Genomic DNA, 27,552 nt, shown 5'->3' on the forward strand with positions numbered 1-27,552 from the left:
TGTTGGAAAAATAAGAAATCGCTGGTCAACTTTTAACCCTTATAACTCCCTAATTAACAAAAAATTTTGGTTCCAAAATTGTGCTGATGTAAAGTAGACATGTGGGAAATGTTATTTATTAACTATTTTGTGTGACATATCTCTTATTTAAGGGCATAAAAATTTAAATTTTGAAAATTGAAAAATTTTCACAATTTTTGCCAAATTTCTGTTTGTTTCACAAATAATCGCAAGTGATATCGAAGAAATTTTACCACAATCATGAATTACAATATGTCACGAAAAAACAATCTCAGAATCAGGGGGATCCCTTGAAGTGTTACAGAGTAATTACCTCATAAAGTGACAGTGGTCAGAATTGTAAAAATTGGCCTGGTCATTACCGTGCAAACCACTTTGGGTTGTAAAGGGGTTAATGAGAAAAAAAAATAACTTTTTTGAATTTACCAAATGGCTGCAATGAAACAAAGAGTGAAAAATTTAAAGGAGTCTGAATACTTTCCGTACCCAGTGTACATGTATGTCCCTTATCCTTGACCCCAACCTGGTATATGTCCTCCATTCTGCCTCTGTTCTTTAGTGTACAGAAAAAAAATAAACTATTACACTCACCAGGGGCGAACATAGAAGTGATGGGGCCCCATAACAGAAGTATAATGCACTCCCCATAATCCTCCATACAGTATAATGCACAGCCTATAGTCATCCATGTAGTATAATGCACAGCCCATAGTCATCCATGTAGTATAATGCACAGCCCATAGTTCGTACATGTATAATGCACAGCCCACAGTCCATACATGTAGTATAATGCACAGCCCAGAGTCTGTACATGTAGTGTAATGCACAGCCCATGGTCCATACATGTAGTGTAATGCACAGCCCATAGTCCATACATGTAGTGTAATGCACAGCCCATAGTCCATACATGTAGTATAATGCACAACCCATACATGTAGCATAATGCACAGCCCATACATGTAGTATAATGCACAGCCCATAGTCCACACATTTAGTATAATGCACAGCCCATAGTCATCCATGTAGTATAATGCACAGCCCATAGTCCGTACATGTAGTATAATGCACAGCCCATCCTCTTACATGTAGTATAATGCACAGCCCATAGTCATACATGTAGTATAATGCACAGCCCACAGTCCATACATGTAGCATAATGCACAGCCCATAGTCCACACATCTAGTATAATGCACAGCCCACAGTCATCCATGTAGTATAATGCACAGCCCATAGTCATCCATGTAGTATAATGCACAGCCCATAGTCATACATGTAGTATAATGCACAGCCCACAGTCCGTACATGTAGTATAATGCACAGCCCACAGTCATCCATGTAGTATAATGCACAGCCCATACTCTTACATGTAGTAGTGTGGCCAAGGGCATCGTGTACTCGCTGATTTAAAAAAAAAAAAAACATTATACTCAGCTTCTCTCCACTCCCTCGCCTCACGGTGTCTTTTTTCTGGAGCTGCCAGCTGACTTCAGCCCCTAATGACGTACATGCCGATGTCAGCTGCTGGCCTCTGATAGGTCAGCAGCGTGTATTGTGGCACTTCAGCGGAATGTCAGTCCGAGAACACACATCCAGCTGAAGCAGGGGTTGGTGTTGGCTGGGCCAGGTCGCAGGAGCGACTGCGGTCATTAAGCCTCTCAATATAATGCTCTCATACATAGGCGGATTATAATGAGGGCAATCTGGGCTCTTCGGCCGGGCCAGCACTGCAGCAGTTAACTTCCCTGTTCTAGCCCGGCCTCGTCACAGCTAGGAGACACAGCCCTGTGCGCGGCCGTGTCTCCTAGCTGTGACGTCACGCAGTGCGTGCCCGGCCTGCACTGCTACTTACCACCGGAGAGGAGCAGGAGCCAGGAGGGCTGGAGCCGAGCCGGGGGATGGTGAGTATGTGTGTCTGTGTGTGTGTATGTGTGTCTGTGTGTGTGTGTGTCTGTCTCTGTGTGTGTGTGTCTGTGTGTGTGTCTCTGTGTGTGTGTATGTGTGTGTGCAGGCAAATATCATTGTGTGATGTCTGTTTATATGTATTTTTGTGTTTCAAATGTGTTTATGCGTGTATGTATATGTTTGTGTGTGTGTGTGTGTGCGTGACTGCGTGCGGCCTCCTGCTGAGTATAGATGGCGCTGTGCGGCCTCCTGCTGTCTCTGGGGGGGCGCCGTGCGGCCTCCCGCCATGTATAGATGGCTACATGCGGCCTCCTGCCGTGTATAGATGGCTACGTGCGGCCTCCCGCCGTGTATAGATGGCTTTTTGCGTCCTCCTGCTGTGTATAGATGGCTACGTGCGGCCTCCCGCCGTGTATAGATGGCTACGTGCGGCCTCCCGCCTTGTATAGATGGCTACGTGTGGCCTCCCGCCGTGTATAGATGGCTACGTGCGGCCTCCCGCCGTGTATAGATGGCTACGTGTGGCCTCCCGCCGTGTATAGATGGGTACGTGCGGCTTCCTGCTGTGTATAGATGGCTACGTGTGCTCAATATTGAGACATACAATTAATGTAAGGATATGTGCCCACGATGCAGAAATGCTCCGGATTTTTTTTGAGCGTTTCTGCATCTCCCTGGCAGAAAAAACGCATGCGGATTGTACATGCGTTTCTCCTGCCAGGGACATGCGGATGTGAAGCGTTCTTCACATGCATTTCTGCATGCGGGTTGACAAGCGATTTTAGCATCACTTGGAAAGTGCTTGACAACTTGGTCACACTATATAATCCATGCAACCGGCATGGATTTATATAGTGTGACCGTAAAAGAATGGTAAAACATAAATATACAATTACCTTCTGATAGCCTGCCGACGTCAGCGGTCGCGTGACCCATCACATGACTAAATGACGTCACGGCGGGTCCTTTTCAGACCATCGTGAGCTGCCGGCAAGCCAGGACGCAGCGGATAAAGACACCGGGGGCCATCAGAAGGTAAGTATGATATTTATTTTTTATTTTATTCTTTTTTTACAGGTTCCGTGGTACCCGGGTCCGGAGGAGAGTCTCCTCTTCTCCAAACCTGAGTACCATCCGCACATTGAAACGCATGGATTCTGCATGTACAGATGCAGTGATGCGGATTCCATGTGTTCCAATGCAAGTCAATGGCGGCGAAAGCGCTGTGCTTCCGCAAAATAATTGGTAGTGCTGTGGATTTTTCCACAATGCTAATCCGCAGCAGAAATTTCCGCAGCATGTGCTCAGCACAAGCAGATTATCATTGGGGACATGGCAGGCATTGTACCAAGCGTTTTTTTTTAAGCGTTTCTGCAGCGGAATTGCCGCTGCGGAAATGCTTAAAAAGCGCGTAGTGGGCACACAGCCTAAAAAAAATTATTATAATTAATATTGTGCCAAATTAATTTCACGTGAACTATCACATGATCTATCACAGGGGATCATGTGACATGTTACGTGATACATCAGGTGTGTGTGTGTGGGAGGGGGGGGGCCCGCGCCTTCTAAACTGCCCGGGGCCCTTGCTAATCTTAATCCACCCCTGCTCTCATAGTACCTCTATTTCCTCACACTCTATAATGTTCTCACAGTACCGCCATCTTCCCACATACAGTATAATGTACCCACAGTGCCGCAATCTTCCCACATACAGTATAATGTTGTCACAGTACCGCCAACCCCCCATATACAATAATAATATTCCCATAATACCACCATCCCCCCACATACAATATAATGATCCCACAGTGCCGCCATCCCTTAATTTTATTTTATGTTTTTACACTTGGTTTTCTTTTTTTTACTGTTTTTCATGTAATATATGGAGCCAACATAAAAATGCTAAAAGAAACATAATATCCAGGAAAAAAAACACTGTACAAGGAGACTTTAGCATCAAATAACTCCTGTCTGTGTTCTTACAAACAAGCTCTTATAAATGAGATCTAACGTGATAAAAGATCACAACCTGGGAAAGACGGGAAACATTCATATAGACAGTCAGTGATGATGTAGTTAGTGACGGACTCTGGTCAAATTTGTTTCTAGAGCCGTATTAGAAGATGAGGATCTCATCCTCATCATGAAGTTGTTATTTCTCATGTCACGTGTAATGTATATGACGAGAATTAGCGTTATGGAAGATGAGTCTATAAGAAACGTATTCAGCTGCAGACTCCGAGGAAGAAACTGCTTGTTGTCTGTGGCCTAAAATATATAGGTTTTATTAGTATGTCAGGGACAAAAGCAGAATATTGTAAAAATAATAAAAATACCATTGCTGATTGGGTTTCTGGGTGATTCTTACTGAAACAGTGGCCAACTTAGCCAGTGATTGGAAGTATGGAGGAGATGTCTAAGTCAGCCAATCAACTTATATTCCACTCCATAAAAGATTAGCGAATACAACATCTACACATTCTATCTCCTGATATATTTCCCTTATTGTCTCCAGTAATTGTATTAATACACAGAATTCTTTACGATGTTCCATCGGCTCATCTTCTTCTCATTCAGGTCCTTACAATATCAGATCCTCTCAGTGAAGATATTCTATATTAAGAGAATTTTTCTGAATCACCTATCAAGGATGGATATGGACAGAGACAAGATGGCGGAGAGGATATTACACCTCACCCTAGAGATCCTCTTCCGGCTTACTGGAGAGGTGAGAGATTCTGATGATGTCACATTACATCATTCTTATCTATGGGAATAAAAGATGGACAGAACTGGAGAGGTGAGGACGGGGAAGACCCCTGAGCTCAATCACAGGCCCCCACCTCACCCCCTGATACATGAGGACATCAATGACCAGAAGATCCTAGAACTTGAACAAGATGATTGAGCTGCTGACTGGAGAGGTGACACTGCTGGGAATGCTGGGACATTATACAGTAACGCTATGAAGGGATCGGGGGGATGACGGTATCATTGTATATGTCAGGTTCCTATAAGGTGTCAGGATGTCGCTGTCTATTTCTCCATGGAGGAGTGGGAGTATTTAGAAGGACACAAAGATCTGTACAAGGACGTCATGATGGAGGTTCCCCATACCCTCCCATCACCAGGTAATAGACAGGACTAAATACACACGCCCCATAATTATCTGTATGTAAAGAATGAATTCAGTCCCTGTATGTGTTTCCTCCAGATCTATCCAGTAAGAGGACAACACCAGAGAGCTGTCCCCGTCCTCTTCTTCCACAGGACTGTAAACAAGAAGATCCCAATGTTCCTCAGGATCATCAGGTAGATGGAGAGAAGGTGTCATGAGATCTCCCCTATGATGTGTAGACGGCTGTGAAGGTCTTGTGTTCAGTCTTGTTTTATCCACCATTATTATGTGTTTTATACTTGTGTAATGAGAACGGTGGAGATGGCAGGATTAGAGCTGATCATAGATGGGACTTCTCATCTGTCTGTGAGTTTTACAATATTTGTTTCAGGGTGAAGATCTAACCCATATTAATACTATAGAGGCATATGTGAGGGGTGATGAGCGGTGTAAAGAGGAGATTCCTACATATGACTACCCAGGTGAGTAGTGACCACTAAATGCAGAGAAGTCACCGATTCTTCTCAGTCCCCGTCTGTGGCTGTTTTATCGGTGGTGTAGTCCGGCCGTATCACAATCGTGTGATCACCATTTTACCTCTAGATCACAACATTTTAGTCCATCCAAAAATGTTCACATTACTTTGTGTAATTGTAAAAGACCTTTTCTGTAGAACTTACAACCTGGAGGATCCACCTACCCCCTGGGATTAGAAGACGCTGACCGTTACCTGCCCAGATCTGTAAACTACAAAGCCAAATGGCAACGTACGTAGAATGTGCTGACAAGTGAGAAAATCACTTGAAGAGAAATTATAATGGACCTGTAAGAGAAAGCGGAGGGTAATGATGCTGTTGGCTTCCTAGAACCCTGATATGTTATTGGATGAATCTACCTTCTCTCCCTTCTGTGCTGCTGAATGTGCTCATATGGTCCCTACAAGACCAGGTCCAGTCTTTCTGGCCAAACTTCACTTTTATGATTGACAACATTAAATGTGCAGTGAGGAACACGTGTGAATTTCTGTACAATAACAACAGAGTTTCCCTTTATCCTGACTTTTCAGTTTCTTATCAAACCAACTAACTTCAAATAGTATTGCGATAAACTACATAAAAAACATTACACCCGTGCCATGATATATCTCTAAGCTGTGCGTGGCTGACGGCTGTAATATACATTTATTCACGTCTGCAGGAGATGTGTTGGCATGGCTCGAGCCCTGGTTTCATGGATTCACTTCACATCATAAATTCCATTATGTTTTCAATCCTAAAGAATTCTGATTACTGCACAATCTCTCCTGAAATGGGGGCACTAATACTTTCTCTACTCTCCTGGTCAGTACTCATAGTAGCTCCAATGGTCCACCACAAATGAGTGTGACTCCGGTTTAGATCTGAAGTTCTCTCCCCTGATAAATACGTTGTTGTTAGGGATGTAACTTATCTTTTATTCTGTATTTTTTTCCAGGTTCATTTTGTATGATAGCTTTAATGTGGTGGGATTGGCCCTGGTAGTCTTTAAAAGAAGGTCTCCATTACGTCTTCCCAATGCCCGAGGTCTAAATTTAAGACACCTCAGCTCCGCACTATTATAAAAAGTTCTCCTTCAATGTCTAATATTTCTTCTTGAAACTCGTCTGACAGAAAATATTGGCCATTATCATAGTTTAGATGGCCAAGAGCCACCGAGCCCCATACTCCAATTACCCCAGAGAGGTTTCACCACTAGTTATTCATTTTTTACTGATGGAGACTGTTAGGTTTGATTATTTCAGTAGATGCTTTATTGTCTATAGTCACAGTTTTTGACTACAGTAGTTAGTGCCAAAAATACTCTGATTTAACCCCTTCCTGCAGCCAGTTTTGTGTTCCTAATCAGGCCCCATTTTTGAAATCTGACGTGTGTCACTTTATGTGGTGATAACTTTGGAATTCTTCACAAAGGATAATAGGAAACAAATGGACCTTACAGATTATTTTCCAACTTCTTTTGAATCTGACAATACCCTATATATGGTTGTACACTACTGTGTGGGCGCATGGCAGGTTAAGAAGGGAAGGAGCGCCATTTAGCTATTTGAATGCAGATCTTGCTGGAATAGTTTGCAGACACAATGTATTGGGGACACTGTTCATGGTCACCTGGCAGCTCAAAAGATGGCCACCACGAACAGGCTTGGCGTCATCTACTCCAGATCCCAGGGATTGCCTTGCTCATCACCCTTTAACGTCAAGAAGAATAGTCAGATAGCCGGGTCAGAACCAGGAGGGCAGAGAAAATACAAAATCAGAAGACACAAGAGTAGTCAGTAAATGGGCCGAGGTCACAACAGGGAACAAATACACAAGCCGGGAGCTGAGCACAGGGGACTGAACCAGAGGAGAACAAGGCTGTATCTGGCAGCTTCCGGCAATATGCTTCCAGCTTTAGTAGGGTGCGGTGCTCTCCAAATGGCTGAAGCAGGGAGCAGATTACTGCAGCTGGACAGCACACACACCCATACTGCCAGACTGGATGGTACTACTGGTCCCAGCAACCCTAATCTTAGTGGCTGGACAGAGCCTGCACCGCCCAGAGCTTCTGGTTCTGACGTCTCCAACATCACCAGCGCCGCCTGCAGGATGAATAAAGCAGCTCCTGGTGAGAGAAGCAGACATTACAGGAGCAGATCCAAGAGGAGATGGGTCACACCATTTGCGGAAGCCCTAATATAACAAAATGGTAGAAAACCAGAGCAGTAGAAATCCCCATAAAGTGACACTATTTTGGAAATTATAGCCCTCAGTGAATTAATATATAGACGTAGCGATTATTTTGATTCCACAGTCACTTTCCAGAAATTAGCACACAATGAATGTTAGAGAGTGAAAATTGCACAGTTGCCATTTTATTGCCCAACACATAGTGCCCAGATTGTGCTCCAGGAGACACACACCGTAAATTAAGTGGGTTCTTCTCACTATAGTAATGTCAAATACATGGATGCTGAATGTGTTTTGGACGCACTGCAAGGCTCAGAAGTGAGGGGAGATCTGACTTTGGGAGAGTGGATATTGCTGGATTGGTTTATGGAAGTGACGCGCCCCCTGGGCTGTAGGCTACTAGGTAGCCGTCCTGGTCGATGCTGGGAGAGGTCACTGTGGCGGTGACCCGGTCCGTGACCCAGGGTGGTCAATTAAAGGGGAAAAGTAAAAGGGGAATAAAGTTTTTAGAAATAACGTTCGTGACGCCACCTATGGTATGCGGCTATATGGAGCCGCCGCTGCGGTGCAGATCCTCTGGAGCTGATGGTGACGCAGCAGAGTTGGTTCAGCTCTCCACAGGCAGAGCTTAGCTCCAGGGCAGTAGATGGGGATTTTATGAGGTAGATGTTTGTTGGTGCAGTGTAGTGCAGGGCTGGTGATGGTGCAGCAATTATTCAAGGACACAGTGGGGTGCAGTCTTCAGATTTTACTCACAGTTGTTAAGTTCCTCAGGTTGCACTTTCCTGATTATAACCGCCCATACCGTCCTGTGTCCTCCGGGGTAGTGATCCAGCAAACTCTCAGGTATTTCAGGATAACTTGCACGGGACCCCGATCTATGTACCTTTCCTGGTTGTCTCACTGCGCTGGCTCTCACCCTCCTGCCCTGCGCCTCACAATCAATGTCCCAAGTCAGTAGCCTCGGGTCTTGTCGGGCGACGTGCAATCCCCTGGACCCTATGTGGCCACCTTTTCGGCGATGTAATTGTGGTTGTTGGCTGCAGCACCTTGAAAATGCAGCAGCCTCCGGTTATCTAGCTGAGCCTGGTTGTTCTCTACTAGTTTAGGGGCCAGTCCCCTCTCTGCGGCCTGATCCCTCCACGTCCGTGTAGATTCGGGTGCACAGGTGGCATCCGCACTCTCCGTGCCCCTGGGATCCCCTCACTTCCTCTTGGAGCCCTCCTCACCGCTCCTCTCTTCTCTTTAGTCTCTCCTCCTGGGCCTCTCAGACTGGGCCCTGCTCCTTTCTCCACTCCTCTGACCTGAGCTCCTGCTCCCAACTCTCTCTCCTCTGAACTGGACTGACTGAACTCCTTCTAGATGGTTCCCCTACTTCTTATACTCCTTCTGTCGGTGCTCCCTTGATCTACTTCCCATACCCACTACATGGTTCCACCCTCCAGCTAGGGACCAGGAACTGTGCTCTCCCTTAGGAGCAATCTCGCCCTTCCCTACTGAAGTGGAGTGTATTGGATGCGTGTGTGTGGGTCCCGGGTTGTACTCCCACCTTACCTGAGAGTGGGGTACCACACCTCTGGGTGAGATGCAGTACCTCTGTGGCAACTGAACCCGCAGGGGCGCCACAGAAGCCATGTTGATTCTCAAGACTCTTTGAGAATCTAATAATGTGGAATTTTTATTGGTATCATTTTTGCCTGCTGTAAGAGGGCCGCCGGACATGTCCTTGAGGGAAGATATGTGTCCCTGAAGTTGGCAGCTTCAGTGATGTGAAATCGGGAAAGCATGCTCCAGCACACATAGTGCTGATAGTTTTAATAGGGCGTATCAGGGCCGTTTTTTTTGTGCAGTCATAAGAGATGGGGGGGGATTGGCTGCTCACATATCCCCAGGGCGTGTGTATAAAATGGAGACCAAGTGTCTCATTCAGTGTCTGTGGCTAGAGGTGTGGAGACCTCCAGAGTGTTTGAGGGTAAAAAGACACTGACCGTGAGCGGGTGAATCCGCCATATTGGATGGACTGTTCCCTTTCTGTTTTGTTACACTGTGCCGGACAAGGTTTTCTTTTGCTTACTTCTGGAAGTGCGGTTTATGCAGCATAATAAACCTGCCTTGGACATTTTTAAAGAGACAGTGTCCCGTGCCTACCTCTAACGTGGCTAAGTGAGTACCGAACCCTACACTACATAACATTGTTTGGCTTTTTATTCCATATTTTGGAGGCAGAATGAATAGTTGGACACCACGCTCTACTGGTTCATCCTATGAGGTTTTCTATTAGACTGTGAAATGTCATTCTGTCAATAACTTCCCATTTCTACAGACATTTTAAGCACAATTAACACAAGAATCCCATAGAAAAATAAATAAAGATTGCATACCACTTCTAAATCAATCACATCCCTGGGCTACATGCTAGTCCGGGAAAATGAAGAGATATATGCTCAAGTTTAAAAATCAATTTTATTAGACACAAATCTAAAAAATAGAGGAATATTTAAACTTGAGCATATATCTCTTCATTTCCCTGGATTAGCATGTAGCCCAGGGATGTGTGTGTTTAGACATTTTAAGTAGAAATGTTCAAAAATATAAATTTCAAGGATATTTTATTCAAAATTAATAATTGTTTTTTTCTTGGCAGATGACTGTACCAGAAGATCAGAGGGACAGGAGATTTTTAAATCTGATGATCTTGAGATCCCACAGGATACAATTGAAGTGAATGCCATTACTCCAGATATACCATCATCCCTTCACAACAAAGATCTGTCATCTGATCCTTTGAAACAGATCCTGTCTTACGATTCATTACCAACTACTAAGGAAAATAAAAATAAAATAAGCATTAAAAAACAAACTGCTCATAAAGGAAAGAAATCATTTTCACGTTCAGAAAATGGAAATAGTTTTACCCTCGAAAAGTCTATTCTAAAACATCAAAAAATACACACAGCGGACAATAGATTTTTTTGTTCCAAATGTGGAAAATGTTTTAACCAGAAATCAGTTTTTGTTAATCACCAGAGAACTCACACAGGGGAGAAGCCTTTTTCATGTTCAGAATGTGGGGAATGTTTCAACCGAAAAGCACATCTAAATAACTGTAACGGGTCTGGGAGGCGGAACCTCTGGGCTACTATACAAGGGGGCGATCCTTGTAAGGGAGCGGGTGGCGACCAGGCAGGCAGTCACAGCAGGTGACCGGGACAGTCTCTGGGTGTACGGGCAGGAGGTCACGGCAAGTGATCGGGGCAGTCTCTGGATAAAGGGTAGGTACGACCTGTGATGGCTGAACCTCCAGGTAGGCTAGCAAGGCAGATGGAGGATGTGTGCTCCCAGGTGAGCAAGCGAGAGTCTCTGGAATAGCAGGTGGTCACAGCACGTGACGGCGGAGCCTCCAGGTAGGCAAGCAGGCAGGTAACGGAGAAGCGCTCCCAGGTGAGCGGGCAAGACTCTCAGGAATAGCTGGTGGTCACAGCACGTGACAGCGGAGCCTCCGGGCAGACAAGCAGGCAGGTAACGGAGAAGCGCTCCCAGGTGAGCGGGCAAGCTGGTCCATAGACAGACTGACCGGAGTTGCAAGGTAGACCGTCGGACCTCAGGCAAGCAGGCAGGTAGCTGAGGTGCGCTCCCAGGTGAGCGGGCAAGTTGGTCCTTAGACAGACTGACCGGGGTTGTAAGGCAGACCGTCGGACCTCAGGCAGGCAGGCAGGTAACAGGAAATCAGGCAGGATTAGGACAGCAAACTGGCAGGAATCTGGCAGGTAACTGGCAACGGGACCTGAGGGCTGAAGCACAGGTGAGACACAGGTGCAAACAACATTGCTCGGGCACCTCCATTTTGGAGGAGGTGCCTTATATATGGTAAAGTCCTCCGGCCATTGGCCGGGGACTCCTTAGGACGGCGCGCGCGGCCCCTTTAAGAGGGAGGGAGAGCGCGCGCGCGCGCCCTAAGCACAGTGGCCGGGAAGGAGCGCGCGCTGCCAGCAGAGCGGGAGAGGGACGCCGGGCACGGAGCAGAGCGGTGAGGGGAACAGCGTCCCTGCCTAGCAGAGGGCAGGGACGCCGGCACTACAGTACCCCCCCCTTTAGGCCCCCCCTTTTTTAGGCCAGATAGAAATTTAGCTAGGATGAGAGGGGCATGGATGTTCTCCCGGGGCTCCCACGTTCTCTCCTCAGGACCAAACCCCTTCCAATCTACCAGAAAAAAGGTCTTTCCTCTTACCCTTTTGGTGGCAAGAATGTTCTCTACCTCAAACTCGTCCTCAGCAGAAACTGGAGCAGGAGGCGTACCTGTAGACTTGGAAAAAGAGTTAAGCACCACGGGTTTGAGGAGAGATACATGGAAGGAGTTAGGGATCCGTAAGTTGGCCGGGAGTTTCAATTTATAGGCCACCGGGTTGATCTGACTGATGACCTCCAGAGGACCGATGAACCGAGGCCCTAACTTGTAAGAAGGTATCTTGAGTCGAACATATTTAGATGAGAGCCAGACTTTATCTCCTGGACGAAATTGTGGAGGATCCAGGCGTTTTTTGTCAGCGTGTCTTTTCATACGCTCGGATGACAGAAGGAGTGCGGACCGGGTACTCTCCCATATGGAGGAAAATTTGCTAACGAGAGATTCCGCAGCCGGGTTGTCCACAGAGGTGGAGACAGGAAAAGGAATCCGAGGATGCTGACCAAAGACTACAAAAAACGGGGATTTGGAGGAGGATTCGCTCTCGTGATTATTATAAGAGAACTCGGCCCATGGTAGGAGATCCACCCAGTCAGAATGGTGGGCATTAACGAAGTGCCGGAGGTAACTGGTCAGGTTCTAATTGATCCGCTCCACTTGACCATTGGACTGTGGGTGGTAAGCGGAAGAGAAGTCCAGGGTGACGTCTAGTAGTTTACAAGTGGCTCTCCAGAAACGTGAGGTGAACTGTACCCCACGATCCGACATGATGTGGAGGGGCAGGCCATGAAGACGGAAGATGTGGCGGATAAAGTCTTTAGCCAGCTCGGGTGCAGACGGAAGACCTGGCAGGGGAATAAAGTGAGCCATCTTGGAAAAGCGGTCAGCGACCACCCAAATGACCGTACAACCGGCAAAGACGGGGAGATCAGTTATAAAGTCCATCGCTATATGCTGCCAGGGGGCAGCAGGTACAGGAAGCGGAAGGAGGCGTCCGGCTGGCAGATGTCTCGGGACTTTGTTGCGGGCGCAGGACACACAGGCAGAAACAAAGTCTATTATGTCCTTGTGCAGGGTAGGCCACCAATAGTGCCGGGCAATAAGCTGGAGGGTCTTTTTCTGACCGGCTTGGCCAGCTAGTTTAGACGAATGGCCCCAGTGTAGGATCTTCTCCCGATCAGGTACTGAAACAAACGTCTTACCGGGAGGGAGACGATTTAGACTCACGGGAGCCACCTGCATTACTCTGGCGGGATCGATGATATGTTTAGGTTCTTCCTCGAGATCGGACACCAGAAAGGATCGGGACAAGGCGTCTGCTTTGACGTTTTTGTCAGCCGGGCGAAAATGAAGAACAAAATCAAAGCGAGCAAAAAACAAGGACCACCGGGCTTGGCGCGGGTTCAGTCTCTGGGCATGCTGGAGGTAAGCCAAGTTCTTGTGGTCAGTGTAAATTATTACCGGGTGAAGAGCCCCCTCGAGTAGGTAACGCCACTCCTCCAACGCCAGCTTGATGGCCAATAACTCTCGGTCTCCTATGGAATAGTTGCGCTCAGAAGAGGAGAAGAGTTTGGAGAAGAAGCCACAAGTTACCATTCTCCCGGAAGATGATTTTTGAGTAAGAACCGCTCCGGCTCCAGAGGAGGAGGCGTCAACTTCCAGGAAGAACTGCTTGTTGCCGTCCGGGCGATGCAGCACCGGGGCGGAAGAGAAGGCCTGTTTTAGGGAAAGAAAGGCCTCCTCTGCTTCGGGTGGCCACTCTTTGGGATTAGTACCCTTACGGGTGAGCGCGGAAATTGGGGCAGTCCGGGAAGAGAAGTGCGGTATGAAGAGGCGGTAATAGTTGGCGAAGCCCAGGAACCGTTGAATAGCCTTCAACCCCTCTGGTCGGGGCCATTTCTCGATGGCAGACAGTTTCTCAGGATCCATTTGTAGGCCGGTCTGAGAGATAATGTAGCCCAGAAACGGAAGCGAGGTCTGCTCAAAGAGGCACTTCTCAAATTTAGCGTAGAGATGGTTCTGCCTGAGCCTGAGCAGGACCTGACGAACGTCCCTCCGGTGAGTCTGGAGATCCGGAGAGAAGACCAAGATGTCGTCCAGGTACACCACTACGCAGGAGTAGAGAAGGTCCCGGAAGATGTCATTGACCAACTCTTGAAAGACGGCAGGAGCGTTACAGAGGCCAAAGGGCATTACCAGATATTCATAGTGGCCGTCCCGGGTGTTGAATGCCGTCTTCCATTCATCCCCCTGACGGATACGAACCAGGTTGTACGCCCCACGGAGGTCCAGTTTGGTGAAGATTCTAGCCCCCCTCAGACGATCAAATAACTCCGGAATGAGCGGAAGGGGGTACTTATTCTTCACCGTGATCTGGTTAAGGCCTCTATAGTCTATACAGGGACGGAGAGAGCCGTCCTTCTTTTTGACGAAAAAGAAGCCTGCTCCCGCCGGGGAGGTAGATTTCCGGATGAATCCCCTGGCCAGATTCTCCTCAATATATTCGGACATCGACCGGGTCTCAGCAGCGGATAATGGATAAATACGCCCACGGGGAGGAGAAGTACCAGGTAACAGGTCGATAGGGCAGTCGTATGGTCTATGAGGGGGTAGTGTCTCTGCCTCCTTTTTATTAAAGACATCAGCATAAGTCCAATAAGGAATCGGAAGTCCAGGTAGATTAGCTGGGGTAGGAGAAGGACAGACGGGATGAACGGGAACCAGACAGGTCTTATGGCAGCCCTGTCCCCAGCGAAGGACTTCTCCGGTCTGCCAGTCAAGCACGGGTGCATGTCTCTGGAGCCAAGGTAGACCTAGCAAGAGGGCGTGAGAGAGTCCAGGCAGAACATGGAAGGAGATACTTTCAGAATGCAGCATTCCCACCTGCAGAGTAATGGATTCGGTGATGAGTTGGATGGGGCGTGGTAAGAGCCCCCCATCCACGGCAGCAACAGACAAGGGTACAGCCAGAGGTTTGGTGGGGATGCGGTATTTCTCTACCAGGGACTGTGAAATAAGATTCCCGGCTGCTCCAGAGTCCAGTTGGGCTAGTTCGAAATAACGGTTCTCCCCGTAGACGATTGAAACTGACAACAGCAGGGATGGAGAGGATTTATTCTTGTCTAGGTGGACCTCTCTGAGCGAACCTAGACACAGGCGTTTCCCGACCTCTCCGGGCAGGCACGGATCCGGTGCTCCTTACTGCCACAGTAGAAGCAGGTCCCCTCGGCACGGCGTAAGTCCTGATGGGTCTTGACCATCTTGGTCTGGTCGACCTGCATAGGCTCAGGAGGGTGTACCTGGTTAGAGACAGAAGGAGTGACGGGTTTCTGAAAAGTAGGAGCTAGACGTGGTAACCTCCTCTCACGGGTGACCTCTCTGGCACGCTCCTGGAACCGTAGGTCAATCCGGGTGGCAAGAGTTATTAAGTCATCGAGAGTGGTAGGAATGTCCCGACCGGCAAGTTTATCTTTAATACGGCCGGACAGACCCTCCCAGAAGACGGAAACCAGAGCGTCGTTATCCCAGGCCAGCTCCGAGGCAAGGGTACGGAACCGTATGGCATATTGGCCCACGGTGAGGCTTTCCTGACGGAGGCGTAGCAATGATGATGCGGATGAGGTCTTCCGTCCGGGTTCGTCGAAGACTTTCCGGAAAGCCGTGAGAAAAGCAGGCAAGTTGGACACCAGGGGGTCTCCTCTCTCCCATAGAGGATTTAGCCAGGCCAGGGCCTCCCCGGTGAGATGGGACATGATGAATGCAATTTTGGCTCGGTCGGAGTTAAACTGGTGGGACAATAGTTCAAAGTGCAGGGTGCACTGATTTATGAAGCCCCGAGCCTGGGCGGAGTCGCCTCCGAAGCGAGGAGGTGCAGAAAGCCGAGGTCCGGGGTAAGAAATCATGGTGTTAGTGGACAGCGGAGCTGCCGGATTGCGAGACATGGCACTGGCGGAGGTTGTTGGTGGAGCAGTCAGAGTGTCCAGGCGAGTATTGACATTCCGCAGGTGACCCAGGATGGACTCCTGTTGGGACCTTTGACGGGACAGTTCATGACACAGGTCCGAGAGCGAGGGAGCTTGGGTGCCACCGGGTTCCATGGCCCGAGCAAACTGTAACGGGTCTGGGAGGCGGAACCTCTGGGCTACTATACAAGGGGGCGATCCTTGTAAGGGAGCGGGTGGCGACCAGGCAGGCAGTCACAGCAGGTGACCGGGACAGTCTCTGGGTGTACGGGCAGGAGGTCACGGCAAGTGATCGGGGCAGTCTCTGGATAAAGGGTAGGTACGACCTGTGATGGCTGAACCTCCAGGTAGGCTAGCAAGGCAGATGGAGGATGTGTGCTCCCAGGTGAGCAAGCGAGAGTCTCTGGAATAGCAGGTGGTCACAGCACGTGACGGCGGAGCCTCCAGGTAGGCAAGCAGGCAGGTAACGGAGAAGCGCTCCCAAGTGAGCGGGCAAGAGTCTCAGGAATAGCTGGTGGTCACAGCACGTGACAGCGGAGCCTCCGGGCAGGCAAGCAGGCAGGTAGCGGAGAAGCGCTCCCAGGTGAGCGGGCAAGAGTCTCTGGAATAGCTGGTGGTCACAGCACGTGACAGCGGAGCCTCCGGGCAGGCAAGCAGGCAGGTAGCGGAGAAGCGCTCCCAGGTGAGCGGGCAAGAGTCTGGAGTAGCTGGTGGTCACAGCACGTGACAACGGAGCCTCCGGGCAGGCAAACAGGCAGGTAACGGAGAAGCGCTCCCAGGTGAGCGGGCAAGCTGGTCCATAGACAGACTGACCGGAGTTGCAAGGTAGACCGTCGGACCTCAGGCAAGCAGGCAGGTAGCTGAGGTGCGCTCCCAGGTGAGCGGGCAAGTTGGTCCTTAAACAGACTGACCGGGGTTGTAAGGCAGACCGTCGGACCTCAGGCAGGCAGGCAGGTAACAGGAAATCAGGCAGGATTAGGACAGCAAACTGGCAGGAATCTGGCAGGTAACTGGCAGGTAACTGGCAACGGGACCTGAGGGCTGAAGCACAGGTGAGACACAGGTGCAAACAACATTGCTCGGGCACCTCCATTTTGGAGGAGGTGCCTTATATATGGTAAAGTCCTCCGGCCATTGGCCGGGGACTCCTTAGGACGGCGCGCGCGGCCCCTTTAAGAGGGAGGGAGAGCGCGCGCGCGCCCTAAGCACAGTGGCCGGGAAGGAGCGCGCGCTGCCAGCAGAGCGGGAGAGGGACGCCGGGCACGGAGCAGAGCGGTGAGGGGAACAGTGTCCCTGCCTAGCAGAGGGCAGGGACGCCGGCACTACAATAACCACCAGAGAACCCACACAGGGGAGAAGCCCTTTTCCTGTTCAGAATGTGGGAAATGTTTTAACCAGAAATCAACTTTGGTTAAGCACCACAGAACCCACACAGGGGAGAAGCCTTTTTCATGTTCAGAATGTGGGAAATGTTTTAACCAGAAAGCATATCTAAATAGCCACCACAGAACCCACATAGGGGAGAAGCCTTTTTCATGTTCAGAATGTGGGAAATGTTTTAACCGGAAAGCACATCTTGATAGCCACCAGAGAACCCACACAGGGGAGAAGCCCTTTTCCTGTTCAGAATGTGGGAAATGTTTTAATCGTAAAATGATTCTTGATAGTCACAAGAGAATTCACACAGGGGAGAAGCCTTTTTCTTGTTCAGAATGTGGGAAATGTTTTAATCGTAAAATGATTCTTGAAAGTGACAAGAGAACCCACACAGGGGAGAAGCCCTTTTCCTGTTCAGAATGTGGGAAAAGTTTTAACCAAAAATCAGCTTTGGTTATGCACCAGAGAACCCACACAGGGGGGAAGCCTTTTTCATGTTCAGAATGTGGGAAATATTTTAACCAAAAAACAGCTTTGATTAAGCACCAGAGAACTCACACAGGGGAGAAGCCTTTTTCCTATTCTATTTTTTTTTAATCCAGTAAATTTTTATTGAGATTTTTTTCATTTTTTTTTTTTTACAAAACAAGAAACCAGTACATACAATAATAAAATAACATACCATAGGGATCACATACATTCATCTCTCCTATATATCCTTTCAGCTTGCCCATTACCGTCTGATAACTTGCAGTTATATCTTACAGTTAACATTCCACATTCTTGAAATCTCTTATATAACCATAATATTGTAATAAACATTATAATCCCTATACACATATAGATGTGCTATATTACCCATACCACATGTTAAGGAATTCCAATACACATTACAATGAAACATTAGACCTCGCCAATACCCCCCTTCTTCCATAAGTCATTGTCTCTCCTACAATAACCTTGATGGCATTCCAGGTGTATCCAACTATAAGCCCCATATTTTCTCAAATGTATTCATTGAGTTTTGTTTTTTATATACCCCTTTTTCTAATCTGATATTATTTATCCTATTTTTGAGTTCACTAATTTCTGGAGATAAGGGGTTAATCCAGTTGGATGTAATATGTTTCCTAGCTTGAAATAAAATATGTGAAATCCCTATTGAAATTGGGTCAAATTCCATATCATCCTCTAATATACCTAATAGGCATTTTTTGGGTCTGGCTGAATATCTATTTTATATACCCTCTTTATAATAGACAGAACTCCTTTCCAGTATTTACTGTATTTTTCAGACTATAAGACGCACCTTTTTCCTCCAAAAGTTTGGAGGAAAATGGGGGGTGCGTCTTATAGTCCGAATGTTGCTGGGGGGGTGTATATATATATATATATATATATATATATATATATATATATATATTACTGTACTGGGGGGAGCAGTCGTGGCGGAGGAGTGGGGCACAGGAGGCAGCAGCCGCCTGCTGCAGCCTGCACTGTCCCCGCTGCTGAAGAAAATGAAAATTCACTGCTCCCCACGCCCATAGGCGTGGGGATCATTGAATATTCATGCTCCTTAATAGCGGCACACAGTATATCAACAACTCAGTGTCTATTCCCCTTTTTTCTCCCTTTCCAAAGTTTTTTTCTATTTTAAGGGTCCAGATCTTATTATATGACACCACAAGTGGGTTATAAACTTTTCCCCTGTTTTTTCTTTTTGCATTTTTTTCTCTTTTGATATAATGATTCTCAGGCTCCCTATGGAGTATTTTCAGGTACACCATATTTACTTACACCTTTGCTTTTGATGAGGCTTGATCATCACGCTGCATTGTACTATATCATTGAATATTGTATTACATTGAGATTATAGTAGAGATTATCCTCCACATGCTCTAATGAAATGATTTATTGTCCGTCTTTCCTGTATGATGTTTTTGAATTCTACCCTTTCCCTTATTTTTTTATCCACATAATGTTTCTGTACATATATTTTGTTTTTTGGCATGCATTAGAGTCTGATGAAGGTCGTGGTTGAACGACCGAAACGTCACATGTTGTGGATTGCATTGTTCATGAATCTCTAAAGGAACTTTAATTATTTGATTAAAAATTATATTTCATACTACTGAATGAGTGCCGGATTCTATATTCACAGTGTATCAGCAGCGCGGCTCCTGCTGCTGCCGAGCGATCGCGTGTGCCCGCTATTAAAGGGCATGAATATTCACCCCCTCTCCACGCACAAAATGGAAGGAGGTTTGCACTCAACATCTCACGATACATGGTCCCATTCATTCTTTCATGTACACGGATCAGTCATCCTTGTCCCTTGGCAGAGAAACAGCTCCAAAGCATGATGTTGCCACCCCCATGCTTCACAGTAGGTATGGTGTTCTTTGGATGCAACTCAGCATTCTTTCTCCTCCAAATACAACGAGTTGTGTTTCTACCAAACAGTTCTACTTTGGTTTCATCTGACCATATGACATTCTCCCAATACTCTTCTGAGTCATCCAAATGCTCTCTAGCAAACGTCAGAGGGGCCCGGACATGTAATGGCTTAAGCAGTGGGACACGTCTGGCACTGCAGGATCTGAGTTCCTGGCAACGTAGTGTGTTACTGATGGTAACCTGTGTAACATTGGTCCCCGCTCTCTGCAGGTCATTCACTAGGTCCCCGCGTGTGGTTCTGGGATTTTTGCTCACCGTTCTTCAGATCATTTTGACCCCACGGGGTGAGATCTTGTGTGGAGCCCCAGATCGAGGGAGAATATCAGTGGTCTTGTATGTCTTCCATTTTCTAATTATCGCTCCCACAGTTGATTTCTTCACACCAAGCTGCTTGCCTATTGCAGATTCAGTCTTCCCAGCCTGGTGCAGGGCTACAATTTTGTTTCTGGTGTCCTTCGAAAGCTCTTTGGTCTTTACCAAAGTGGAGTTTGAAGTGTGACTGTTTGAGGTTGCGGACAGGTGTTCAAACAGGTGACAGTACTCCAGGTAATAAGTGGAGGACAGAGGAGCCTCTTGAAGAAGTTACAGGTCTGTGAGAGTCAGAAATCTTGCTTGTTTGTAATTGACCAAATACTTATCTTCCTCCAAAATTTGAAAAAAAATTCTTTCTAAATCAGACAATGTGATTTTCAGGATTTGTTCTCTCATTTTGTCTCTCGTAGTTGAGGTCTACCTATGATGTCAATTACAGGCCTCTTTCATCTTCTTAAGTGGGAGAACTTGCACAATTGGTGGCTGACTAAATACTTTTTTCCCCACTGTATATTAGTGCATTAGGAATCGCCAAAACACCAGATTCCTTGTTACTTTGTAGATATTCACATTTTATCCTAGACGATTTCTTTTTCCATATAAGAGAACGAAACTTGCTATGAATTTTCTGAAAATGCGAATTATGGATCCAAATAGGGGCATTATGCAGAACGTATAAGAGTTGGGGCATCAATATAATTTTTAATAAGTTCCCTCTTCCTACAGTTGATAATGGTAATCTCCACCACATATCTATCTTCTTTTTATACTTCTCCAGAAGAAGATATAGATTCAGTACAATGTAATCCGGAGATCTTTTTGTTATACCTCTACTCGGTATTAGAATTTCTCAACCGCTTGTATTCGTGTATGTTCTAATATGCTCGAATTAGGGATATCATCAAATGGTGGAATAACCGACTTATCCCAAATAATGGACAGGCCTGACCATTCACCAAACTCTCCAATAATGTTCAGAATAGGATCAATAGACTTCTGGATATATTGTACATATATAACTGTTTGTGTATTATACAATCACTGTATTTTATGTAGTGTGGTCACCCGCTTCTGCAGTGCCACCATGTAAACAATTGCTTGTGAAATAAAGGTTTATGACCGAACTCCTGTTTGGTGTTTCTGATTATTCCCAAATGATCTGCCATTCATATTCTAGCATAGATATGTCACCATCTTATTGGTACTAGACAATTGTCTGATACGTAGATACTTTCCTTTGGTTTAATATATATTATTTGCTTCGTTTAATTTTTGTTTTGTTGTGGTAACCCCTTTACCCCCGAAGGCTGTTTGCACGTTAATGACCAGGCCAATTTTTACAATTCTGACCACTGTCACTTTATGAGGTAATTACTCTGGAACGCTTCAACGGATCCCCCTGGTTCTGAGATTATTTTGTGTGACATATTGCACTTCATGATAGTGGTAAAATTTCTTCGATGAGACTTGCGTTACTTTGTGAAAAAATCAGAAATTTGACGAAATTTGAATTTTCATGCCCTTAAATCAGAGATTAGTTAATAAATAACAATTCCCACATAAAACACACGTCACCCACTATAGGCAATACTAGGGGGTATAATGGAGTCTAGACACAATGAAATTTTAAAAATTACAGTTTTTATTAAGTCATATATTAAAAGAAAAAGGTTTTTTCCAACACAACAATGATTAAAAAGTTAAGCAGGAAAATTTTCAGCTGTCCAGGATTAGGTATATGGGACTCAATCCAAAGGCTCTTCTAGGATCGAGGGTAGGGTTAAGATATTTATTCCCTCAATGAATATATAGATATCAGCAATCCAGCTTTTAATGCTTACTGGCCAGAGGGTATAAAGTACAAATGCCCTATAAAGTGTCAGTGCCAGCAGCATGGGCATGTTACCCTAATAGATATACAGATATCAACATTCCAGTTTTTTGATACATGATGACCAGAGTGTATAAAGTGCAAATGTCCTATAAAGTGTCAGTGCCAGCAGCATGGGCTTATTGCCCCAATATAGCTATATCAAAGGGACATTCAGATAATAATATTGTGGTGAGACCCAACCACTATATCCCCAGTTGTCATAATGTCAATTACTTACAGCCAGAGGAGAGAGAAAGTGACCCAGTGATCCTGGTGCTGCACCCCGACGACGCCGTTTCGCCACGCTTCTTCCAGGGGGCGTTAACCACTATAGCTTAACTGGCTCCTTAAATAGTGCCCGTGCCCTATCAAATTGCACTGATATGTACATGTGACGCTCGGTGTATTGGGCGCATGAACGCCATCTGGCATCTCGTAACTACAGAAGAGACTTGGAACGCAAGCGTGGAACTCTTCGCCCTCCTAGGTGCGCCTGACCAGAAGTCCACGAGCGCCGCCGGCTGCGCATGCGCACCCACCGAGCGTGACACAGGAGATGGAGAATGAGCGATGCGCCCAGTAGCGGAGTACAAAAGAGGCGGGGCTAGTAAGGTCAGAAAACGAAACAGTCTTCATCCTATTCCCAATGAAAGGGAAGAGATTGGTCTCCACCCTATTTCCTCTTTTGTTTTCAGTCCATATACAGTTATATGAAAAAGTTTGGGCACCCCTATTAATCTTAAGCTTATTGTTTTAAAAAAATTGGTGTTTTTGCAACAGCTATTTCAGTTTGATATATGTAATAACTGTTGGACACAGTAATGTTTCTGCCTTGAAATGAGGTTTACTGTACTAACAGAAAATGTGCAATCTGCATTCAAACAAAATTTGACAGGTGCATAAGTATGGGCACCCTTATCATTTTCTTGTTTTAAATACTCCTACCTACTTTTTGCTGACTTACTAAAGCACTTTTTTTGGTTTTGTAACCTTCATTGAGCTTTGAACTTCATAGCCAGGTGTATGCAATCATGAGAAAAGCTACTTAAAGTGGCCACTTGCAAGTTGTTCTCCTGTTTGAATCTCCCCTGAAGAGTGGCATCATGGGCTCTTCAAAACAACTGTCAAATGATCTGAAAACAAAGATTATTCAACATAGTTGTTCAGGGGAAGGATACAAAAAGCTGTCTCAGAGATTTAACCTGTCAGTTTCCACTGTGAGGAACATAGTAAGGAAATGGAAGAACACAGGGACAGTTCTTGTTAAGGCCAGAAGTGGCAGGCCAAGAAAAACATCAGAAAGGCAGAGAAGAAGAATGGTGAGATCAGTCAAGGACAATCCTCAGACCATCTCCAGAGAGCTGCAGCATCAACTTGCTGCAGATGGTGTCATTGTGCATCGGTCAACTATACAACGCACTTTGCACAAGGAGAAGCTGTATGGGAGAGTGATGTGAAAGAAGCCGTTTCTGCAAGCACACCACAAACAGAGTCGGCTGAGGTATGCAAAAGCACATTTGGAGAAGCCAATTTCTTTTTGGAAGAAGGTCCTGTGGACTGATGAAACCAAGATTGAGTTGTTTGGTCATACAAAAAGGTGTTACGCATGGCGGCAAAAAAACACAGCATTCCAAGAAAAACACTTGCTACCCACAGTAAAATTTGGTGGAGGTTCCATCATGCTTTGGGGCTGTTTGGCCAATGCCGGCATCGGGAATCTTGTTAAAGTTGAGGGACTCATGGATTCCACTCAGTATCAACAGATTCTTGACAATAATGTTCAAGAATCAGTGATAAAGTTGAAGTTACGCAGGGGATGGATCTTTCAGCAACACAATGATCCAAAACACAGCTCCAAATCTACTCAGGCATTCATGCAGAGGAACAATTACAATGTTCTGGAATGGCCATCCCAGTCCCCAGACCTGAATATCATTGAACATCTGTGGGATCATTTGAAGAGGGCTGTCCATGCTCGGCGACCATCAAACTTAACTGAACTGGAATTGTTTTGTAAAGAGGAATGGTCAAAAATACCTTCATCCAGGATCCAGGAACTCATTAAAAGCTACAGGAAGCGACTAGAGGCTGTTATTTTTGCAAAAGGAGGATCTACTAAATATTAATGTCACTTTTCTGGTGAGGTGCCCATACTTATGCACCTGTCAAATTTTGTTTGAATGCAGATTGCACATTTTCTGTTAGTACAATAAACCTCATTTCAAGGCAGAAACATTACTGTGTCCAACAGTTATTACATATATCAAACTGAAATAGCTGTTGCAAAAACACCAATTTTTATAAAACAATAAGCTTAAGATTAATAGGGGTGCCCAAACTTTTTCATATAACTGTATATATATATATATGTCTTTTAACTACAGCAATGTAACCTATGATTAAGAACCCCTGTTTGGTTGGAAACGCGTAAGGTCTGCCTTACATATGGCGCTTTTTTAATGGAACTAATAAAATGGACGTTTTAACTTCACATCTCTTGTGATGGATACGGAGAAGGTGCTGGAATTTTTCTAATCTACTTCTAGTATGTGATACTGCGCATGCGCGGGCGCCATTGTGCTGCAGGCAATTCTTTTTTTTCCTCCAACAATATGGCACCGCCGGCCACGCTTGCGCAGTAGCATCTATCGGCAAATGAGAGACGCTATTGTGCAGGCGCCATTTTCATGCATAAAAATGTCAGACTTTCATATACCCAATTGCATATGCGGTATTTAAAATAGGGGCAGGTCCTGAACGCACAGTGACCTATCAGAAAGCAGACAAATGAATACACAAGCAGAGCACCAAGATAAAGCCCCTCCCCAAATGCCCGCCCCAGAGCACGAGCATATCATTATCTCAGAAATGAATATAAAGATTACACAAGAACCACTGGATGGATTTCATCAACAAAGGTATCATGTCAATCCGTGTAATGTCGCCCACCTGACTGTGTATGTACTTTAGTTTGCACAATCCTGCTGACAGGTGCACTTTAAGTGAGGCAGCTATACATAGAACTAATCATATATAAATACAGACGTATAAACCTGCTGCCAATCTATTGTGAGTATATGTGATCTCATATTAGCTATGGAGAGATGATAAACCCTTATGTACAATATGTGACTCCATATTATTGTACATTAGCTTAAATAATTTCAACTTAAGCTAAATAAAATGCCAAATTTGGTATTGATTTATTATTTCTAACGCATGCTACATAAATTTGATTGAAACACTGTGACTGTGTGTACACGCATAAAGAGGAGCACAGTTATGATAATATAGTACATTTTTATATATTTTATGTTTTATAAGAATTCTTAGTGATGACATTTACTCACTATATGGCACCAAAATACACAAGACCGGTAATTTAACAATAGACCGCAATGCATACAGAACAGAGGTTTAGACAATGATTCAAAATCAGCGGGATAAGAAAAAACTCCTATTAGAACAACATGTGTGGAAGCCGCACGCTAACAATCGCTGGGTATCTAAGGTGGAGACAAGTTGGCGTGTCAGCCATATGCTGCGGAAGGAGAACAGATCATTCGGGGAGAGACAGACTAGTCACAGCGTGGATTTACGGGCCGTCTTTTCAGTAGACTTGTATACAGCCCCCATAAAGAACTGAGTTTTTCCGTATGTCAAGACCCGAGACTGCAGGGTTTCAAGGCAGGTGGAGAGACTAAAGGAGGCTCTAATCCTGGTGATCAAGAGATGGAGAAACCGCAAATGGCGATAAGAAGTGTGAGAGGAAGAGGAGGGTGGAGATGGAGATGGAATAGAAAAGCATGATGTCCCTTCTCAGATTTACACCATGCGGTACCCCGGTGTTTCGCTGACAGACCACCATCCTCTCTGGTTCTCAGTATCTTCTCCGTATCACCACCTCTAAGGGGTTTATGTGTTTTATCAATTACATAAATGATTAATGTGCCGAGATGACTTTGGTGTTCCTGTATAAAATGTTTGGAGATTTGTGATATGTTTCTATTTGCCCCTTTGTTCTCGATATCATTAATACATTCTCTGATTCCAGCCTGTAACCGGCGTTTTGTGCTGCCGACATATTGTGGATTGCCGGCCGTGCGTCTGTGGCACCCCAGGGGTCTGGTTTCCACAGTAATAGCAATATTACGTCTGTGAGCAGGTGGGAGGTCTCCTGGGCAGGAATCCTAAGCATGCCACACCTCCTGCCCAGTCCTGGGAGGGGAAGAACTTCCCCTACATAAACTGGGGCTGAGGCAGGGTTAGAAGAGAGGAGTTCCAGACAGAGACGGAGTCTGGTCTGGACACGCAGAAACAGGGACAGATAGACATCAAGAGCTCTGTAGGAGCCAAGGAGAAGCGCCAGGGGCTGGAGCTGTGCAGAGCTCGCCCTGGGAGAAGGTACTAAAACCGGACACAGGAGTCCGAGGCTGTGGGGATTAAGATATACCCAGCAGCAGAATCCATCCGGCAGGGGATTCCAGGTCCTCTGGCCATAAAAGCCCGGAGGCTCTGTCACAACGAAGGGACCAGCACCGCCATCCCGGAGCGGAGGCTAACAGGAGGCCCCAGGTCACCAGCCATACGGGTGAGCACCACACGGTATACCCAGGGACGTGGGCTACTTGTAACCGCCGAAAGCAGGGTAGCCAGGAAGGGTACAGACTAACGGGAAGGCCTACAACTCCACCTGGCCAGGGGAACTCCGGCTTACTCGCAGACTAACCAGGCCCCAACTACTAGCCAGTACTCCCGGGGGAATTTGCCTTGTACCATCAGTAAAGGCCCTGAACTGTACCCTTGCGTCTCCATGCTTCCTTGTCGCACCATTAGTGCTGGGACATCCACACCATCACTCCCAACATCATCCACATCCGCTGCCCTGAGGCCATACCTCTCCCGTTGGGGGTTATATCAACATCGCTGCACACCTATACCACCGGCCTCAGCGGTCTGCCCTGCAGCGGCGGTTTCATAACCGCATTCAACGGGTGGCGTAGTCGGACACTAATACCATCATACCAATAACTGCCACTTAGTTTGACCACCCTGGGCACGGACCGGGTCACCGCCACACGAAGACTACTACCCCCATCGGATCCGGCTCCGGGTATTCCCCGCGCGCACGCGCGCCGCACTACAGCACTGGCCCAGGGGGCGCGTCAATTTTGGCGTAGTCGGCAGGATTACGTGCCCGCAACCACCGGGTACTGCGTGCCTGAAAAAAAGAGACTTTTATACTTACCTGTGGTGAAGTTTTCCGCCGTCCGGAGTCGTTTCCCGCCATCTGGAGCCGATTCCCGCCATCCGACGCCATCTTCTGCCTTCTTCCCGCCATCCATGGAGTTTTCCCACCATTGGACGCCATCTTGAGGGCGCCGCGCGGGAAGAAGAGGGGCGTGGACTCCGAAAGCCCGCGAGAACTGAAGCCCCGCCTCACGTCCGGACGTTGCGTAAGGTCCTGGAAGGAGCCCAGCAGACGCCGACGTCACAGGAGCGCGACGGAAGGTCCTCAACCCTGACGATCCACTGCGAAGCCGCGGCCTACGGAAGAGGATCATCGCAAGGTAGGCCACGGTCCACTAGGGGGGAGGAGGATGTCGGATACGGAGGAGAGCTTCACCGCCACAACCGC

At 46.6% G+C, this 27,552-nt stretch overlaps 1 protein-coding gene across 1 annotated transcript in view; it reads left to right on the forward strand.

Moving 5' to 3' along the window:
* LOC141191584 (uncharacterized) overlaps window positions 1–18,319 on the forward strand; it is a 40,027-nt gene extending 21,708 nt beyond the window's left edge. The window contains exon 4 of the mRNA XM_073661516.1: window positions 17,073–18,319. Within this exon, the coding sequence (XP_073517617.1) occupies window positions 17,073–17,869 (797 nt within the window). The 3' untranslated portion in view covers window positions 17,870–18,319. The remainder of the gene's footprint in view (window positions 1–17,072) is intronic.
* Window positions 18,320–27,552: the final 9,233 nt, after the last annotated feature.

This window comes from Phyllobates terribilis, unplaced genomic scaffold (genome assembly GCF_046119375.1).
Source record: "Phyllobates terribilis strain yellow unplaced genomic scaffold, ASM4611937v1 Scaffold_47__1_contigs__length_9908305, whole genome shotgun sequence".
NCBI classification, from domain to species: domain Eukaryota; kingdom Metazoa; phylum Chordata; class Amphibia; order Anura; family Dendrobatidae; genus Phyllobates; species Phyllobates terribilis.